The 19870-nt window shown below is 50.1% G+C and overlaps 1 protein-coding gene across 13 annotated transcripts in view; it reads left to right on the forward strand.

The window, feature by feature from the left end:
* Positions 1-19165, forward strand: part of SLC45A4 (solute carrier family 45 member 4) — a 94874-nt gene extending 75709 nt beyond the window's left edge. For all 13 annotated transcript variants that reach the window (XM_077351384.1, XM_077351381.1, XM_077351375.1 and 10 more), the window contains 6 exons: positions 2934-3122; positions 6187-6366; positions 7514-8589; positions 9420-9519; positions 10252-10463; positions 11564-19165. In XM_077351384.1, the coding sequence (XP_077207499.1) occupies positions 2934-3122; positions 6187-6366; positions 7514-8589; positions 9420-9519; positions 10252-10463; positions 11564-11929 (2123 nt within the window). In that variant the 3' untranslated portion in view covers positions 11930-19165. The remainder of the gene's footprint in view (positions 1-2933; positions 3123-6186; positions 6367-7513; positions 8590-9419; positions 9520-10251; positions 10464-11563) is intronic.
* Positions 19166-19870: the final 705 nt, after the last annotated feature.

Here is a 19870-nt window from a genome sequence, read left to right on the forward strand (position 1 = left end):
CCGTTCTTATGAAGGAATTTCATAGTTAAATACCCAGCCTAGAACTGAAACACCAAACCAGGAAGCACCATCAACAGAATGCCTCGGCCTCTCTGCCCTGTTGCTGGCCCTCCAGAGGAACTGGTTGAGACAGGATGCTGGACTAGATGGATCCCTGGTCTGATCTAGCAGGGCTCTTCTTATGTCCTTATGAAGTCCCCAGCCTCTGTGCCCTGTTGTTGGCCCTCCAGAGGAACCGGTTGGCCACTAGGAGAGGCAGGATGCTGGACTGGATGGACCACCGGTCTGATCCAGCAAGGCTCTTCTGATGATCTTATGAATCTCAGTCTCCCAGTCCAAGATTTTCCATTGGATGCGACACCATACTCTTAATTCTGCCCTTGTTTCAAAAGGTGTGGTTCAAAGCTCTTAAAATTCTTCACCCTTGTTTCTTCCACTTGTGTTGCTTCTGCTAGTGTTCACCATGGAGGGCCTGCCCTCCTCACATTAACTGCCCTGCAGAAATGAAGCTCTCCCCCCCCCCCCATTTCACAAGATCCCTGTAGAGGTCTAATAAGTCAATAAGATCATTTAATTTAATTAATAATTTAATTTAGAAACTTCAATTGTTATTAATATAACTTTATCCCATGTACATGTACATGCCTGTTGTTACCTACCCTGAGCCAACCGGGAAGGGCAGACTATGCAAATGAAATAATTATTATTATTAACACTTAAAGGGATACCCCCTCCTCCTCCTCCCCTTCCTTGACATGGTAATTCTCCTTGCACCAGACTTCTCACGCCTACCCCTATCAGTGGCCCAGTTATTTGCTTGCTTAAAATGTTTATATCCTGGTTTTCTTCCAGCATGGTGGCTTGAAGTATGCAGAGAAACCACCTTTTCCTGTTAGCTGTACAACCTTCCACCACCTTAAGGGCAAAGTGGCTTTTTGTGGCGTGAACTTCCACAGATAACTTCCACCCGCATTTTGTCTGGGACCTCTACATTTGGTGTCTGGGAGTCAGGGTCGCCATGTCTCACTGCGGGAAAAGAGCTCGATTCAAGCCCAGTACGAGGGCAACAAGTTTGGAAGGGAGGGTTATAAACTCTTCAGAGCCAAAGCTCTGTTGGTCAGATTCCCCGGAAGCATCTAACAAAACGGTCTCTAGTCCTGGAAAGGGCCCATCTGAGAAAGACCCGTTAATCTTTTTAAGGTGCTGCAAGGTTCCCTTTTAAAGTTTTTGCAACAGAGTTAGCCCGGTTGGAATCTGTTTATCTGGGTTGGTGCATCCATGTGAGATTGTCACACTGCTCTTAGCTGGATAAGTGAACCTCCCCGGGGAAGAACTCTGCTCCCAGCTGGAGTCCTCCGGTGATAACCCTTATCTGGTGGGAAAACTTTCCCCTGCGGTTGCAGAGTACCAGCTTGGTAACCAGGGAAGCCACGGCTGTTCTGTGCTCTGTGCCACAGTTATGTGCGATTCCACGTGGGGAATGCCGGTCCCCAGGTTTTGCAGCTCACCTCCAGGCAAGAGAGCTCCGTTCCCCTGGAGAAAACAGCCGCTTTGGAGGTGGGATCCAGAGCAGCCTGCTCCACAGAGGTCCCCCCCTGCCCCAAATCCCGCCCACCCCCAGCTCCACCCCCAAAGTCTTCAGCTCTTTCCCAACCCAGATCTGGCAATCCTAGTTCTACATGATGCATCTCAAGCTCTTCCACCCCCTTTTCTGAAGACCACGCCCATTTTTTTAGAACATGCAGAAACAGTGTTTTAAAACGGTTTTAACCCAAACTGGTTCCGGGATTGTGCTCTAAATGAACATTGGTAACTATTGCATACTCATTTCTGCACCATTTATTGTGGGAGCGGAATCACCTCACGCTCAGGCCGTCCTCCATTTTGCCCGTAACTCTAAAGCAGTGGTCCCCAACCCTTTTATCACTGGGGACCGGTCAACGCTTCACAATTTTACTGAGGCCGCGGGGGGCAGTCTTTCACCAAGGGACGTCCCTGCCACCGCCTGAGCCCCTATTCCACTTGCTTTCCCGCCGGCACCCCTGACTTCCCGCCGCCTGTTGGGGGGCGCTGCCAGCAGCAGCTGTGCAGTGCCACACCGAGGGGGAGCCCCAGCCATGGTGGCCACCGGAGAGCACCTAAGGTGAGCCGGCGGCAGAGTGGCAGGGCAGCCCCCGAGGCAGCAGCCGGGGAAGAGGACTAGGAGGAGCCACCGCCCGGTACCAACTAATCCACGGACCGGTCCCGGTCTCCGGCCTGAGGGTTGGGGACCACTGCTGTAAAGTACAAAGCAAAGAACGGCTACACTGTGTCAAGGACATATAAAAGGGAAAGACAAGAATCAACTGAGTTAAATTGCAAAGATGATATTTCTTTGCTTTTTCCTAGATTTATTTTTGATAGAAGGTTCTCAGAATTGCACTTCACAGGTGGAAAATGAATTTGTTAAATTGTGAAAGTGGTAACCTGTATTTTGAACTGTCAACGTGAAAAATAATCAGTGGATCATTTTTCACATTGACAGTTCAAAATACAGATCCAAATGGGTCACCGTGTTGGTCTGAAGCAGCACAACAAAATCAGAGTCCAGCAGCACTTTTAAGACCAACAAAAGATTTATTCAAGGCGCACCTTTGTTGGTCTTAAAGGTGCTGCTGGACTCTGATTTTGTAGTTCAAAATACAGGTTACCAGGTACTTTCACCATCCTCAAAATGAACATAAACTGTCGCAGCTGAAAACACTTCCTTAACTTAATCCGGAAAAGCAAATTGCCTGTAGCTCTAAAGTGGCTTCCTCAAGTTTTGGTGCAGGTTGGTGTCGACATCTGATCCGCCTCTGGGCTCCGTGGACGATTTTGTGGAGACTAAGGAGGGGGAGGGCCCCTGCCGAAACCTGGCCGCTAACTCCTCCCCTTGCCCCCTTCTGTTTCAGGTCTTCCGGAGCAATACTACAGCCTCACTTGGTTCCTCAGCCCCATCCTGGGCCTGATCTTCACTCCCCTGATAGGGTCTGCTAGTGACCGCTGCACTCTCAGCTGGGGCCGCCGGCGGCCTTTCATCCTCGCCCTCTGCATCGGGGTCCTCCTTGGCGTCGCCCTTTTCCTGAACGGCTCTGTCATAGGTAAATAGCAGGCGGGGAGGGGGGAGGCTTGCTTGGGTATCCCGGAACACCCCTTCTTCCTTGAAACGGGCACTGTGGGATCACACCGAGCAGCTGCAGTTTAAAGTTTAGGGCCAAGTGAGGTGAGATGATGCAACCTCCGTGGCTACATTGCTGCTGTGTTGCTGTTTTTAATCTAAACCTGCGATTGGCCATGGGACAGAGAGGCAAAATCTGCTCAGGGCCATGAGATTAGGGGCGGGGGTGGGGGGTTAACCAAACCAGCAAGGTCGGACACAAACACAGAGCAAGTTCTCCATCCATCAATCAGCCAGTCTTGTCTACTCAGACTGGCAGCCGCTCTCCAGGGTCTCAGGCGGAGATCTTTCCTGTCCCTCCTGCCTGGGCCTGGCCCTTTTCACTGGAGATGCCAGGGACCTTCTGCAGGCCAAGCAGAGGCCCTTCCACGGAACCACAGCTCTGCCCCAATGAGAAGTCTAGTCAGCTTGAAAGCATTGGTGAGTTGCAGCCAAACTTTTACAGCTCCAAACTTTGACAGCTCTGCCCTTCCCATGTGATGCTTCTCAGCCTCTTTTTACAGCAACCTGCAACTGGATGTCATCAGCTTCACAGTTAGGTGTTATCTGCCACTCTGGCGCCTGGCAGAAGTGCTCTGTCTTGCAGGCCCCGCGGGGAGTTCCGACAGGGTCCTAACTTCCTCTGGGAGCTCATTCCACCAGGAGGGTGCCAGGGCCAAGAAGGCCAAGGCCCAGGGGCCAGCAGGCGGTTAATTCTTGCCAAGTGTAACACCCTTCAGGGGGTGTATTCGGAGAGGCAATCCTTTAGGTACACAGGGCCCAGACCCCATATGGCCTTAAAGGTCAAACCAGCACCTTGAATCTGATTAGACCAGCTGTATTTTTCAAGTCAAGGACAAGGCAAGGCCCCCGTAGAGCTTTCCCTTGTCTTGCAGGCACATTGGGAATTTCGAGAGGGATGTGGCCAGCACTACTCCAAAAATGGCTTCCGTAGAAGATAACGGCAACCCAAAATGGTTGCCGCAGAAGGTGGAGCCAAACAGAATATCTACCTCCTTACAACACTTGGGAGGAAGGAAAGCCTGATTTGGGGAGGGGGGGTTGGGACCAACCATTGACTACAGAAAGCTCCAGGGGTGGGGAGGTTGCCAATCTTTTGGTGGAAAACATTTTCTTTCGAACGAGGGCAACCAATAACAAACCTTGACTTTCGTGCGTCTCCCTTTTCTGAAAAGCTTCCCAGCCTCACCTACTTTCTCGTTGCTGATGCTGGCCACCGATCCATTAAAGAGATCCAACTCCCCCCCCCCCTTTCTTTTTGTGAAGTAACTGAGACTTCCTTTCTCTTTGCCACGTTTAGCCACTGGGGACGTACCAAGGGAAGTACCAACGAGTGCCGTTGTGCCCCAGGGGCATCATGTTAGGGAACACCGCTGTTTAAATAGAGAAAATAGTTCCAGGGTGGGGAAGGGTTAAATCCCGCTTTCCCCCTGCTGGGCTGTTTCAACAAAATTGGAGCCTCATCAGCAGTTTTAATAAGGACAGTAAAGGCAAGGTGTCCAGTCGTGGATGATTAATGAGATGCAGGTCTCCTGCATTTCATCTGTTTGGGCTCTGGGGAACTCCGAAACATACACAGTTAGAGGGCACTGTGGTCACCCCTGACTCGGCTGCCATATTTAGCCCACCTTCCTTGCCCCACAAACGTCGGCCAGCCCATTATCCACCCGAGCGAACCCAGCCGTCTCTTGGCATGGGAAAAGCGTAGGAACCTGTTCACAGGGAAATATTTCCTGTTGTGTTCCGATTTCCCCTTAACGCGTATCTAGCCAACCACATCCTGTTTCCAGCATTATTCGGAGAAGGGGAAAAGGATCTCTTTTTTTCCTTGCTCTGTTCTTAAATGCGCGCATTGAAAAGAAAAGATCACAGCGGGATTGAATAATTGTTTATCAGGCGGCGACATGAGGAAAGCCGGCTTTATCTCCCTCCCTCCCAGGCTGTTGCTAATAACCATGCCATAAGGAACAATTGAAGCCGGAAATTCACCTTCTTCGGGAAATTCGGCTTTAGTCACGCCGTCATCGGAAGAAAACGATTGGCGCCCCCCTTTGGGCCATTGTTGCAGTACGGGCTGGAGCATGTTCATAATGCTGCATCCAGTAAAATTCCTGTAAAAAGTTTCTAGAGATTATTGAAAGGGGGAACACTTGCTCTGTGTGTATGTATGTAGCTTGGCAAGGTTTAATCTCCTTGCTTAATCAGACACCTGGATTTCTTGCTGAAAACTGGGAACTCCATAGCTGGTTTCCCTGTTGCTTCCGTAGTGGGACCTCCACCTGGCAGGTTACCATGCCCCAGACACCCAGCAGTGGACCCCTCCTCCCCCCAGGCCACTGAGGCTTTTGGGCTTTTTTTTTTACTCAGCAACTGAGTATCTCATCAACATAATGTTATTACCCTGTTCATAACAGGTTCTCCAAATTCCTTTCTTTGAATTCTTTTGAAAAATGAAGGTCCCCCACCCCTTCCATTGTGAAGATATGCCTTTCCCTTTCTATTTCCACAATGAAAGAAGCTGGAGAGTTTTTTATGCAGTTGCTGAGTTAAAGCACAAATAAAAGTAACAGGGAATGGCTGCTCTCTGAAGGGCTAAAATTAAATGGTTCTGTTTTTTTCAGCATTTTTTGTTCGCTCAATACCACTTCAGTAAGGCAGGTTTCTTTTTATCAAGGCTGGCATCTTAGTATATGATTCTTTGTCAAAACCCACCTTACTTTCATCAGTGTTGAAAAGAACCAAGGAAGTGGTAACTAGTCTTTGAAGAGGCACCAAAGCATTACCTTGGCCACCTGTCCATCACTGCAGGTTTCCCAAATGTGAAATGCTCTCTGCTGAGACCAGAGTTGTTGGACCTCGCTGTTGAGAGGGTGGTTTCAATGGACTGAGTTGCACTGCTGGAGAATGAGGATGGCCCCAATCCCTTAAAGAGATCGACCTTTCCCCCTTCTGTTCGTGACCTAACAGATGTCTTTTCTCTTCCCCAGGTCTAGCCATTGGAGATGTACCAGACAAGCAGCCAATTGGTATAGTCCTCACTGTGCTGGGGGTAGTGGTCTTGGATTTCTGTGCTGATGCGACAGAAGGGCCGATCCGAGCCTATTTGCTCGATGTGGTGGACAGCGAAGAGCAGGACATGGCGCTCAATATCCACGCTTTCTCAGCTGGTATGTCGACCTTTTCCAACCTTTTTTATTGATTCATTCGTTCATTCCATTTCTTGGCCAGAGCTCCCAGTCCTGCCAGCTCATGGTGGTTTACAATAATAAATTAAAACAATAAAATACAATAAAATCAATCCCCAAACCACCCACCCCATACAAGTCCTCACCAGTCCAATCCTATTATTCCACCTCACCCACCCCAGCTACTGTCTCCAGTTTGTTGTTTCAGTTAGGCATTCAGAGGAAGGGCAAGATCCTCCAGTCCGCTTGACCTCAACCAAAAACCTGGCAGAAGAGCTCTGTTTTGTAGGCCCTGCAGAACTTTGACAGCTCTATCAAGGCCCGCAGCTCTCCCAGGAGCTCATTCCACCAGGTGGGGGCCAAGATAAAAATGGTTCTGGCCCTGGTCGAGGCCAGGTAAACCTCACACAGGCTGGGGAATTTTCAGGATTCACGATACCACAGAAGTGATAGCTGACCATGCTCCTGGCCACGCCCCCAAAGGCAAATATAAATATGCAAATAAACATGAAACCAGCCCCCCATCACCTCTCCCCACCACACTTTGCCTGCAATGCCCCATATGCAAATAAAAATTAAAAATAAAGTAAAAAATATGACCCTCCCACTCATGACAGCCTTGATGTCCAACAGACCCATCATGTAGATACTCTGCCACTGAGCCTCGGCTAGAATTATTGGAAGCAGTGGAGGAGACTTCGCACGCCAATCCACGAGGATGCATTTCTCGTGTCTCTGCAAATTGTTTATAACATGAGAAAGAGGCTCTAAGTAGCTGGATTAGAGTCCAGAAGCACCTAAGAAAGCAACAGGATTTGGGGAATCTAAGCTGGAGCTTTGCCTCTCACAAGCTTATCTTTTTGGTTTCTCAAAGTACAACTAGAATTGAATTTAGTGGTTTTTCTTGGACCACGTGGATGCCCTGCTCACAGAATCCTGATTTGTAGCAGGCACACAGCAACAGTTTAAAGCTTATGTGTTGTACATGGCTGGAGAAAAAGCTCCTTCATATTTTGTGTGGCTGCCACATAAGGCTTCTTAAAGGGGAGGCCTACCGTCTCATCCCTTAAAAATTGTTACAAAGCAAAAGAAGTGTGTGATTTAACTGTTGTTGTTCTTTCCTCCCCAGGTCTTGGAGGAGCCATTGGCTACATGTTGGGGGGCTTAGACTGGACACAGACCTTCTTAGGAAGCCTCTTCAAATCTCAAGAGCAGGTGCTCTTCTTTTTCGCCGCCATCATTTTCTCGGTCTCGGTTGTCCTCCACCTTTTCAGCATCGAGGAGGAGCAGTACAACCCGCAGCAGGACAGAATCGACGACGAAGCGGACACCCTTTCCAGCGTCAAACTTAGCGGCAGCCTCCCGCCTCTGAATCGGCTGAACGTCATCAGCGAGGAAGCCCCGTACGGGAACGCCATGTTCCCGGACGAGGTCCAGTCGGAGCAGGACCTCGACATGGAGTTCCTCGAGGTGGACATCGTGCGGAGCAAGAGCGATTCGGTCCTGCACATGCCGGACGCCACCCTGGAAATCGAATCAGAGCTGCTCTTTCTCCACGATATCGAGCCCTCCATCTTTCAGGACGCCTCGTACCCAAACACCCCGCACAGCACCAGCCAGGAACTCATGAAGTCCAAGTTCAACCGCCTGTCTGCTTTCCTCAGGGAAAACGAGAAGGAAGAGGAGATGTTACTTGATAATCACTTGAACGAAGCCAAAGTCCCCAACAGCAACGGCTCCCTCCCCAAAGACCTCCTGAACGGACACGCCCGGATCGGCATGAAGCAGTCGAGCACTTCAAACTCCATGCGCCGGCGAAGGCACATGTTCTACCGCCAGCCCTCCTACACCTTCTCCTACTACGGGAAGATCGGCACCCACCGCTACCGCTTCCGGCGAGCCAACGCCATCGTCCTGATCAAGTCCTCCCGGAGCATGAACGACATCTACGACATGCAGAAGCGGCAGCGGCAGAGGTACCGGCACCGGAACCAGAGCGGCGCCACCAACTCCAGCGGGGACACGGAGAGCGAAGAAGGGGAGACGGAAACCACCGTCCAGCTCCTGTGGCTGTCCATGCTGAAGATGCCCAAGGAACTGCTGCGCCTTTGCCTCTGCCACCTCCTCACCTGGTTCTCCATCATCGCTGAAGCGGTGTTCTACACGGACTTCATGGGGCAGGTCATCTTCAACGGGGACCCCAAGGTGAGCACCAGGCCTGGGCCGCCAGTGGCAAAAATGGGCCCGTGGGACTGGCCCCATCTACACAGGCTCCCAGGTGGTTCCTGGGCCCAGTGCAGGGTGCTTTAAACACCCACATTTCTTCGGGATTGCCTGCTTCCCTACATGCCTACCTGACTGCTAAACCCCAAGGCGCTGCCTCTGCTGTCCCAGGACCTCCCACTGCCCTCAGTGACCTCTCCTTCCTGTTGTATGTGTTAATTCTGTGGGGAGTAGGGGTTAAGAGCAGTGGCCTCTGATCTGGACAGCCGGGTTTGAGTCCCCACTCCCTCCTCCACATACAACCAGCTGGGTGACCTTGGGCTGGTCACAGTTCCCTTAGAACTTATTCTGTAGAGCAGTTCTCTGAGAGCTCGCTCAGCCCCGCCTACCCCTGTTGTGAGGAGAGGAAAGGAAAGGGGATGCATTTTATAATGTTCTGCTAGCTCGCTAGCTGCCATGAAAGTCCTGTTTGCATTCCCTCGACCCGCTGCGTTCGGGGGGGGGGGCGGTGGCAAACAGGCTGGAAGGTCTCTACGCACCTCCCCAAGCCTGCCTCCCCCCCTTCATCCCGCTAGAACCTGCTGCATTTTTTACGGAGAGGCTGATTCTGTGAAGCTTCAAGGGGGTGGCAGGTGACAGTGGGTGAGGGATAGGGTTGTGAGTGTCCTGCATAGTGCAGGGAGTGGGACTAGATGACCCAGGAGGTCCCTCCCAAGCCTATGATTCTATGCTTCTATGTACAGGGGAGCTTCTATGTACAGGGGAGCTTCTGCACTTTGCACTGGTGTTAAAAGTATGTTGTCTCCCCGCAGGCTCCTTCCAATTCTACCGAGCTGCATGCATACAACGCTGGTGTCCAGATGGGCTGTTGGGGACTGGTCATCTACGCTGCCACTGCTGCTGTGTGTTCAGGTAAGAGATTCTGAATCAGCTGGCAAAAAACCTAGATCAGAAAAGGCAGTGCACAGTGCTAAAATAAGGGGGTGGGGCCAAGGGAGAGCTTTCTGAACACAAGGCTACCCCAAAGTGGAGCTTTTCCACCAGGCATTTGGTTGAGGGCAGGGCTGAGAAGATCATATTGTACCCCTCCTCTAAGCACCTATCTTGAGGCATTCGGTGGAGATGAGCCAAGAAGCCAGAAATGGTGGAGGTTGGGGAGGAAGGGATTGTAAGCCGCTTTGAGACTCCTTTGGGTAGGAAAAAGCAGGGTACAAATAAACAGCTCTCTTGGAAATGCCCAATATTGTGGTGCCTGTAACATCCAGACCAGCTGAAGGAGGGAGTGTTCTGATATAGGTTTGCCCCTTAGGAGGGGTGGTGGATGGCTTGGGTTGGCTCTTCGGACATTCCTGAGTTCAGCGCTGCCAAATCCTAATGTGGTGATTTCAGCCTATTGCCTATATGTTGCACTCCGCTCTTTGCTTTTAGCGCTCTAGTCTTAGTTTGCCCCGTTGTCTTGTCGTGCTACACACATCTCTTGGGGAGCACAAGGGCCCTAATTGCCACAGTGGCATCAGAGGACATTGCAGGGGCAATAGGGCAGAGAAGGGAACCTCTCTGAAGCGGGATTTGTTGGTCTCGGTTGGCTTGGCTGTGGGCAGCTTCCTTGGTCCACCCAATAACGTTCCTCCAAACCTTTCCCAGCCTTATTACAGAAATACCTGGACAACTATGACCTTAGCATCAGGGTGATCTACATCTTGGGCACTCTGGGGTTCTCGATCGGCACCGCCGTGATGGCCATCTTCCCCAACGTGTATGTGGCCATGATAATGATCAGCACGATGGGCATCGTCTCCATGAGCATCTCCTACTGCCCTTACGCACTTTTGGGACAATATCATGACATCAAACAGGTACGCAATGCAGCACAGGAGCCTGCATCCTGCCCCTTCGCACATAATCTTCAGATTGAGGTATGCGAAGATGGTCCTAATCTGCCGATTTAGGTATCCGCAGATCAAAATGTTACTGTGTAAAGACAAGGATTTTCTCAACATTCCGTCTGCTCATTACAAAATGACAGTGCAAACCTATACAAGAGTTGTGGGTAGAAAGTGCCATCAAGTCACAATTGATTTGTGCATCCCCCTAGGGCTTTCAAGGCAAGTGACATCCGGGGGTGGTTGGCTACTGCCTGCCTCTAGGTAGAGACCCTGGACTTCCTTGGTGGTCGCCAAGTACTAGCTAGGACGGACTTCTGATGAGATATGGCTAGCCAGGTCCATCCAGGTCAGGGCAGAGTTACGGAGTTACTCCACCGATTGCAGTGGATTTATAAACCACCCCTCCCTAATAGATAAAGAAGTATTAAAGCAAAATGGTTTTGGTGTAGCTGAAATTTGAAGGTTTCCCTTAGCCTACTTGCTTCCTGGTAGCCACATAAATGCAAGTCGCCTTCTCCCCCGTTTTCTCTTTGCCTCCGCCCCCCACCAAGACTTCATTTTCTCCCTTGCCACTTAGAGTAATAACTTCCACATAAAGAACACAGACTTCCCTTCATTCTCCTTCCCTTTCCCAGGCAAACAGCCCAACCAGATCAACCCCCTATGGCAGGGGTAGTCAACCTGTGGCCCTCCAGATGTCCATGGACCACAATTCCCATGAGCCCCTGCCAGCATTTGCTGGCAGGGGGTCATGGGAACTGTAGTCCATGGACATCTGGAGGACCACTGGTTGATTACCCCTGCCCTACGGTACAGTTACCATCCAGTCCTGGCACCTTACAGGTCTGCCTTCTTAAGTCTATCGTCAACCCTCCCCCCACAATACTTTGCTGAAAGAAAACAAGGACATTGTCTAAATAGCAAAACACGACCCTTGGCGTTAAAGGGCTGCCTCTGGCCTGATATATGCAAATCCCATCAAACAGTGTCTCAGACCCCGCAAAACAATATCCTGGATTTCCTCTCTCTTGCTGGGGTTGACTAATGCTAATTTCCCATCTCTCTTCCAGTATATTCACCACAGTCCCGGCAACTCCAAGCGAGGGTTCGGCATAGACTGTGCCATCTTGTCCTGCCAGGTCTACATCTCCCAGATCCTGGTGGCCTCTGCTCTCGGCGGGGTGGTGGACGCCGTGGGCACGGTCCAGGTCATCCCCGTGGTGGCCTCGGTGGGCTCATTCCTGGGCTTCCTCACAGCCACTTTCCTGGTTATCTACCCCAGCGTCGGCGAGAGTCCGAAGGAAGAGCAGAAAAGCCTGGCCCCTCCCGAGGCGACCGGCAGCAACGGTGGCGTGAACGAGGAGAAGCCGGCCGTGCTCAAGTTGTCTTGGAAAGAGGCGGTTCCGTCCGAAGTGGAGAGCGAATCGACCGTTTGAGCAAAAAAATACACCTTCATTTCGCGCACATTCCAAGCCATCCAGGTGCATGAACCAGAACATTGTTACAATCAAAATCTGAACGTTCACGAGATGTCCCCTGGGCTACAGTGGGTGGATGGTTCCTGAGACAAAGCATAGATGAAATCCCATAGTTTTAGGACAGCCTTGAAGGCAGAGCGCTTTCTCTACAGTCCAGGGGATCTCCTCGTCTCATGGTCTTTCGGACGAGGAGTCGTGCCCCCGGGTTTTTTCAAAGATAACTTTAACCGATTGGCAGGTTAAACTACCTTCTTGCATGTTTTCTTTTCCCCCCAAAATGTCATGGTAGTTTTGGACAATGCTCAGTTATCCCCTTGGACAAATTACAATATGTGTTTCCGTGATTTCTTTTTTTAATGATATAAATTGAAAACGAAACCAATCTCTGCAGCTTTTATGCAGCGATTCCCCCGTTTCCATTCAGCTCTTTCACCCCCCCTTCAAAACCTGCGAGTTTTAATCGGCAAACCAGTTAGTTGTTTTGATCAAATGGCCTATTTTAGCAATGCGATGCCGGCTTGAAAGAGACGGTCCTTTTTTCGTTACGTTCTTTCCGTTAACTCTCGGTCTGGATTTCGTCACGTTTCAGGGCTGTCATTTACTTGCCAGACGCTCAACAGATAGCTGCAGCTGCAGAGAAAACCGCTGTCAAATTGTCATTAACGTTGTTTCGATCTGAGATTCCCCCCCCCTCCGAGAACATCTGCCTCCGACAGCTGCCAGTCACTGTCGTTTCTGAGGTGTGTGATCTGCTTGGCATAGAGCTGGGGGACGTCTTGGTGGGACGAGAGGTTTCGGCATGCCTTGGGTGGCTGGTGGTCTCTTATGACAGTATCCCTTTTGACCAATGAGCTGGTCAAATCTAAATCGAGACATCCTTTGTTTTTCTTCTTGTAGCCTTGATAGCCAATCATCTCCTTCGTGACGAAGCTGCTTTGGGAACAGGGGTCCCTGTTCGGGAGCGCTTTCAGATGGGTGGGGAGCGTCCCCTTTGACCGCGAAAGGGTTATGGATTGCACTTTGTTGAACCTCCGGAGCGGGAATGGTGAGAATAGGGTTAGTCTCGCTGCAGCGAGCGTAAACCAAAAGGCCTACCTCGGACACGGCAGCCTCAAACAGTCATACTTAGGCGTTTGTTTCTCCCCCCCCCCCCCATGCTGTCTTAAAACAACTTTGCGCCTTAAAGGATCCAACATCTTAAAATGCTGCCCTTTCCCTTGGGGCTTGTGTCTCTCGCTGAATGATTCCCCTCACTTCCTTTTTGACCCCTTTCCTTGCCGCACCGTCCCCTCCTCCAAACTCACCACACGCTGCTCTAACGGAATATTTGTTTCGGGACAAGATCAGTAACATGCGCAAAAGTACTTCTTGAATTTCAATTCGGACTCTTGGGTCAGGCTGGAACTGTAGGTAGGCCGGGCTCGGATAGAGTACGCGGTACACCGTGGGGCTTACCCGGCCAGTGACGATTGTCCTTAGGAGACGTCACCTCCAGGATTGGGGGGGGGGGGTTCCCCAACTGATCAGCAGCTGCTCCTGGGACCTTCCTTGGCAGCCGCTGAGCAGGTGGGCCAGAGTGGCAGCTGCGGCTGGTTTGCAGGCTGAACGTGGTGAATCTTGGCCGCCCCCGTGAAATTTTCCTGTCTCCTGCTCATTTGAAATGCATGTTGTGAGCCACACAGCCACAATCAGACTTCAAAAGCAAATGTCTATCTCTATACACACATATATATATATATTTCAGAACGAGAAGCAGTTTTTAATAAATGACTTGGATTGCTGATGTATTTTTTTAAAAGGTATGCCTTGTATTAATGACACGGCTCAGGTGATAATCGTCTGGCCGTCCCCTTCGCCTAGTCTGATTACAGCTTCCGTTTGTTCCTTGGTGCGGGTTTCCATTCCTCGTTTACCACTCCCCCCCCTTGTTTCCATCCCCCGTTGTGGGTGAATAGGCTCTTTGTAGGCCAGTGGGACTTCGTACAAGTCCTTTTTTTACGTGAGGTTTCACAGAACCGCCTTTTCAGCGTTTGAGGAAAGACTAGAGCAGGGGTAGTTAAACTGCGGCACCCCAGATGTCCATGGACTACAATTCCCAGGAGCCCCCTGCCAGCGAACGCTGGCAGGGGGCTCCTGGGAATTGTAGTCCATGGACATCTGGAGGGCCGCAGTTTGACTACCCCTGGACTAGAGTGTTACTTTCCCATCACAAGGATAGGTTGGACCCCAGGGGGTCTGTTCCGGGACCGGTGGCTTCTTTCCCCAGTGCTGGGGCAGCTTCCTCTTCCAACAAGAAGGCCCCTTGCATCAGCAGGACATAGCATGTGGAACACATCACCAGCAGCAGAACACACAGTAATGGGATGCAGCCCATTATTGTGGAGGCTCTGGTATGAAATCTGTTTCTCAACGCGAGTTAGATACTCCTGAACCAGTCCAGTCACCAAGTGGGCAAAGCTTGAGGGTTCTGCCTCAGTTAAGGCTGAGTCGTGTTTCCCGTTCCGAATCACAAGGCACCCCTTGTTTCACCACAGAGCAGGCCTTTATTTCCACCTTTTTAATGGAAATGTCTGAAACCCTAACTGGGTCTGAAAACACCCCAGTAGTAGCTCTCGGTTTCCTTCCAGGAAGGGTCCGTATCTGCGCTGATTCTGGAGGGGGACAAGTCTTCTTTTGGACCCACCAACCTGGCTTCTTCCTATCCTTGTTGGATGATCCCTTGAACCAGCTGGAATCCCAGCAAGCCCACCCTGTGTTCCCACCTCTTCCTTGTTTTGACCCACCTGGTTCATATGGCCAGGGTTAGGGGCTCCTGGCCTTCCATGGGGTCCTATAACCTACGAAGCATTTCAGTAGCTGAAGCGCCATCTTGGTTTAACCGCATGGTCTGCGGAACACGCCGTCTCCCCCCCCCCCAGTTACGTGTCCTTGCTGAATGAATACTGCCAAAATTTTACCTGCATCTCAGATTCTGGAGATAAGACTTGTTCTAGTGGAGAATGAAAGCCTTCTCAGCTGCTTCAACCACCAAATTCTTCATTGTATTTATCTTCCCGAATCGGACATGACATTTTAGGAGGACCGGAATGTCTCTCCCATCACACCTGTATCTCCAGAGAGAGACACATTCCTTTAGCAACGCGCAAAAGAGTCACTCAAGGGAGATAGCTTTGTAGATCTTCTATTCTACTCAAGGGAGATAGCTTTGTAGATCTTCTACGTGTCCTGAAAATATCACTTGCGATCTCTCCCACAGGGAGGCAGCTCAAGATTTAGCTGTATCGTCACTTGAAGGGCATGTGTCCCCTCCCTTTGGGGAGTTGAGAGAACCGTGCACTTCCCACGCTGGCTAGGAATACAGGACTTAGCCCAACGAAGGGGACCTCTGCCGTTCAGGCCTGGGCCTCGCTGAAATGATGCACGTTCCCAGCATCTCCCTTATGACTACCCAGGCAACACATCTGTGCCTGCCGGGCAGCTGATCGGCGCACGTAGCCTCCCAGTTTTAATGTTCGGCCAATGCAAAAACCCACCTGTGAGTGTCCTTTTTTTGAGAGAGAGCATCACGTTTAAATTGAGTGTGTTAACCCGCCTGGGTGCATTAAGTTCCTCTCCCAAGGAATTCTTGGGAGCTGTAGTTCTGAATTGAGCTAGGAGCCCTCGATACTCTGGCAAAACTACAATGACCAAAATTTCACTCAGCAACTTGAGTTCACCTTGTACAGAAAATACTGTGACCGATTTTTAAAACAGAAGGGTGGGGGTCCTTCCTTCACACAGACTCTCTTTGCCTTCAGCCAACTCTTTGGCCTCAGGATGAACTTCTTGCATGGGGAATCTTGAATTCTTCTCTTAGCCCCCACTGTCCCTTCTGGTTTTTTATGGCTCCCGAAAGGGTCGGAGGCCGCTCTTCCCGGAAACCTGCTCTTTAATGATGTCATCTTCGATCACAGGCAAGCTTGTACATTTTAGGGCATCTTAGGGAAGAAGTCAAAAGCAATAACCTTTTTCTATAAATGGGTTCTTATGGGTTCAAAACAGGGAATCTTGACCAAGTGATCTTTTTAATGCTCCTTCTGATCTCTCCCCCGCACGTCCTGTCGTTCAGATATTGGTATCAGGATGGCAAATCAAAATGTGCAGGATATTGGTCCTCCTTGAGTCTTCAGAGATGCATTGGAGGGGGAAGGGTGATTTGGGCAGAGGGTCTTCAGGCAACCAGCATTAAGATTTGCAATGTTTGCTTCTTCCGAGTCCCACCCAGTGTATTTTAATGTAGCCCAGGAGTGACCAAACTGTGACTCTCCAGATGTCCATGGACTACACTTCCCATGAGCCCCTGCTTTGTGCTGGCAGGGGCTCATGGGAACTGTAGTCCATGGACATCTGGGGAGCCACAGTTTGACCACCCCTTTCCTCAAAAAAGGTGGGTGATCCCTGAAAATAGATCCGCTAATAGGGGTCGACATGCTGATGCGCCCCTCTTTGCCAGCTCCTAAGGAGAAACCAAGTCCCGCCTTCTGGATCTGAAGGAAGTGGGGGATGGTGTCCGGGGCGGAAGTGATGCCATCTTTCCATCTCCCCCCTCCTGGTTTTCTGCCAAGACCTGTCTCGGGACACCATGGCAGAGAGTTCGGGTCATTTGCTTGGGGCAAAACCAGAGCGCCACACGCCTCGCCCCGGGGGTCTGCTGCAGTAGCCGCCACGTGGCCGAATCCGTGACCTTTATTCAAGAAGGCGTTTTAAGGTCCCCTTTTGTACCACAGAGGGAGAATTGCAGTTTCTGTTTTCTCGGCTAGCCGAAAATCACTGGAGTGTTTCCAGACCTTCCTATTCAGTCTGTATGTGCAGGGGTTGTGTGTGTGTGTGTGGTGGGGGGGGGGTTGCTGTTTGGCATCCCCCCCAGTCATTAACCTTCCTTGTAGCTAAGTCACTGAAAGCTTTTTATATCTCCAAGGAGGGAACGTTTGGTCCCCAACTCAGCTGGATGCCGCTGCCCGCTTGTACATTACGGAGTCGTTTTCACAACCCTTTTTTGCCGCCTCCCCACAATCTGCTTGATGTCGTTGCCCACATTGCTGAACAATCCCGCGTGACTCTCTTCTCTCCAGCTCCCCCACAGAACATGTAGCAGCTTCGGTTACCGACTCATCTTGGGGTTGGGCGGGACTAACTGCTGTGCATTAATTGGCAGCTACCTTTTGTTTTCTGTTAATAGTAGGGGTAAATTCTGTAAAGGAGGCCAAATGCTATGATGTGGGAATGGGTCACCGTGCAGGCCTTGTGGGGCGGGCAGGTGGCTAAAGCTTTGGTCCTATCCTCTCAGTGGGTTGTTAGTCTAGCCGGGGTGGCTCCAAAGTGAGGATTTCTGCAAGACTTCAGGACTGGTGGCTGTTTTTAAAAATCAAGAGCACTAGGAAAGGCTCTGTCACTCACTCGCATGCGGAACTCCTAGCTGAGTTCAGTGTTTCCATGAGGCACCCGGAACTAGAACGTTAATTTCCAGGTGTTCTTTCCACTGGATCACTCGTGATGCCCCCATCCCCTTCCTGCGGGGGGGGGTCCTAGGAGAGGAATCCTGAGAGCATAAACAACAACCCACTGGGGGGAGGCACATGGATGACTTTTGAGGATAGCCCCCACCCCCAAACGGATTCACTTCCATCCTGAACAATTTGCAGGGAGGGGCTAGTTCCAATGTACTATTTTACAGCTGGGCGCGGTGGGAACCTTGTGCTTGCAATAGCAACGAAAAACACAGATGTTTTCTGCACACCTGAATGCTTGCAAATCCTGCTCTTTGCCAAGGCTGTGGTTGCCACAGACGGACCTTGGAGCAAGCAGCACCCATAGCCAATCTGGGGAAACCTGTTTCCTGAGGCCTCTAGCTAGCCTTGCTCCTTAGGAGGTGTTTGGAAGGGGGGATCACCCAGCAGATGTGGCTTTTCTCTGTCGTTTACGCGTAGCTACAAAAGAAACTGCAATGCAACCATGAAGGTTCTTCCTTCTAAATGTCTCCAGTCTGGTCCCTGAAACCTCTCGAGGTTTTTGCCTGGTAACCCCGGAGGAATCTTTCAAGGGTTCTTCTTGTAGCTACATCACATTACCCAGAAACTAACCCCCACCCCCCCCCCCGGTGCCTTGAACTCTCTTCCCCCTTTTGCATTAGATTTTCTTGCCCGCTGAATTTGACAACTGAAAGGCAGAGGCCCTAGATTAGAGGGACACATTTTCCGCTATTAGCTGCCCACGAGAAACTTCCCCGAGTAAATACATCTCCCAGACAAAGTCACCCTCTCCGTATATGTCTCTTCGGTCTGCAGACCTTTATAAGCTGTCTGTCCAATCCCCCGACCTGCTCTCTCTTTCCAAATATATATTTTTAACTCCCCTAAAAAGGTGCAAGAATTTAGACATGTTTGCCTTGACCCTCACCCAAGCTGAGTGTTGTTTTTCATTCGATGCAAGCATAATCTTCTCCTGGGTGTAACGTGACTTGAGTAGCCCTGCGTGGATCCAACGGAGCGGGGCCTTTTCTTTCCGGCGCTACTGGGACGTGAAACCGTCTTGGTCACCAAATGGCCAGCTGATTTTTTTTGGTGTTGTTTTTTAAAAGATATATATATATATATAAATGCCTTGCGTGGTGAAAAGCTGCATCTTAGCCATCTCATAATGAAAAATATAAGAAAAAAAATAGTATAAATATATATATTTAGTTCCATTGTGAACTGGCCATACGACAACTCCTTTTTTATCAACTTATTAAGTTGGGGCACTGTACTAGCTCTTGCTGAGTTTAGCAATGTTTATAAGCGTGTGTTAAACACATAAATGTTTAAGTTTTCACAAGGAGAAAAAGGATAACAAGCAAGTAACCTGACCGATGAATGTGTCTGCGTGAATCCGATGATGCTGGGGGGGGGGGTGTTGGAGGGGGGGTTGATTTCCACACAAAGCTATTATTTTTTTCTGGTTTTTAAGTCAAAAGACTTTGTTGCATGGAAAACAGTTTAACTGTTCTGCACTTTTTGGTCTGTTTGTATAATTATTTTTTTTTTCCATGTACGGATAGAGAGAAAAAAAAAAAGGCTGAATGTAGATTTAAAATACAAAACGGAACCACTATTTCACATTTACATTGTGTTCGATTCATTGTTCTCCAGTTCAGTCTTAATAAACATTTCAGTATAAGCCAGCGGGTCGGCATTTGATTGTTTTTGCAGAGGGGAACATGGCTTGTGTTAGTAGAACATTAGCTTTGGGTGGTAGAAAGACCCCTTTGCAATGAGAAGGTCCCATCCAGTTAGGTCCCCTGAAGCAGGAGACCTCTATTCTTATGAGTTCCTGTCACTCCAGTGGAGCACGTAAGTGTCAGTAGGAAGACACAGACTGTCCTGCATCTGAGAGCTGTGGTCATGGCTTAAGGCAGGGGTAGTCAACCTGTGGTCCTCCAGATGTTCATGGACTACAATTCTCATGAGCCCCTGCCAGCATTACCGTGGTTTCCGAAGAGATGTTCATGAACTGAAAAACCGCCATGAGCTTCCGCACATTTTGATGCCATCTGTGGCAGGTCATGGCGATTTGTGAAGTGCAGAAAGCAGGAGAGTGTTTCGACCTGCAGTTTCAAGCCCTCCAAATACATGAGGGGAAAGCGTGCCTTTTTCACCTTACAAGGAATGATGATTTAAGCAACGTAGTCAAGCCTGGCTCTTGGCAATCCTATGGCACAACTACCACCACAATTTCCAATCTCGCACCACTTATTTTAGTTTAAAGGTAAAGGTAAAGGTATCCCCTGTGCAAGCACTGAGTCATGTCTGACCCTTGGGGTGACGCCCTCTAGCGTTTTCATGGCAGACTCAATACGGGGTGGTTTGCCAGTGCCTTCCCCAG

The sequence above is a fragment of the Paroedura picta genome, chromosome 9 (genome assembly GCF_049243985.1).
Source record: "Paroedura picta isolate Pp20150507F chromosome 9, Ppicta_v3.0, whole genome shotgun sequence".
Lineage (NCBI taxonomy): Eukaryota > Metazoa > Chordata > Lepidosauria > Squamata > Gekkonidae > Paroedura > Paroedura picta.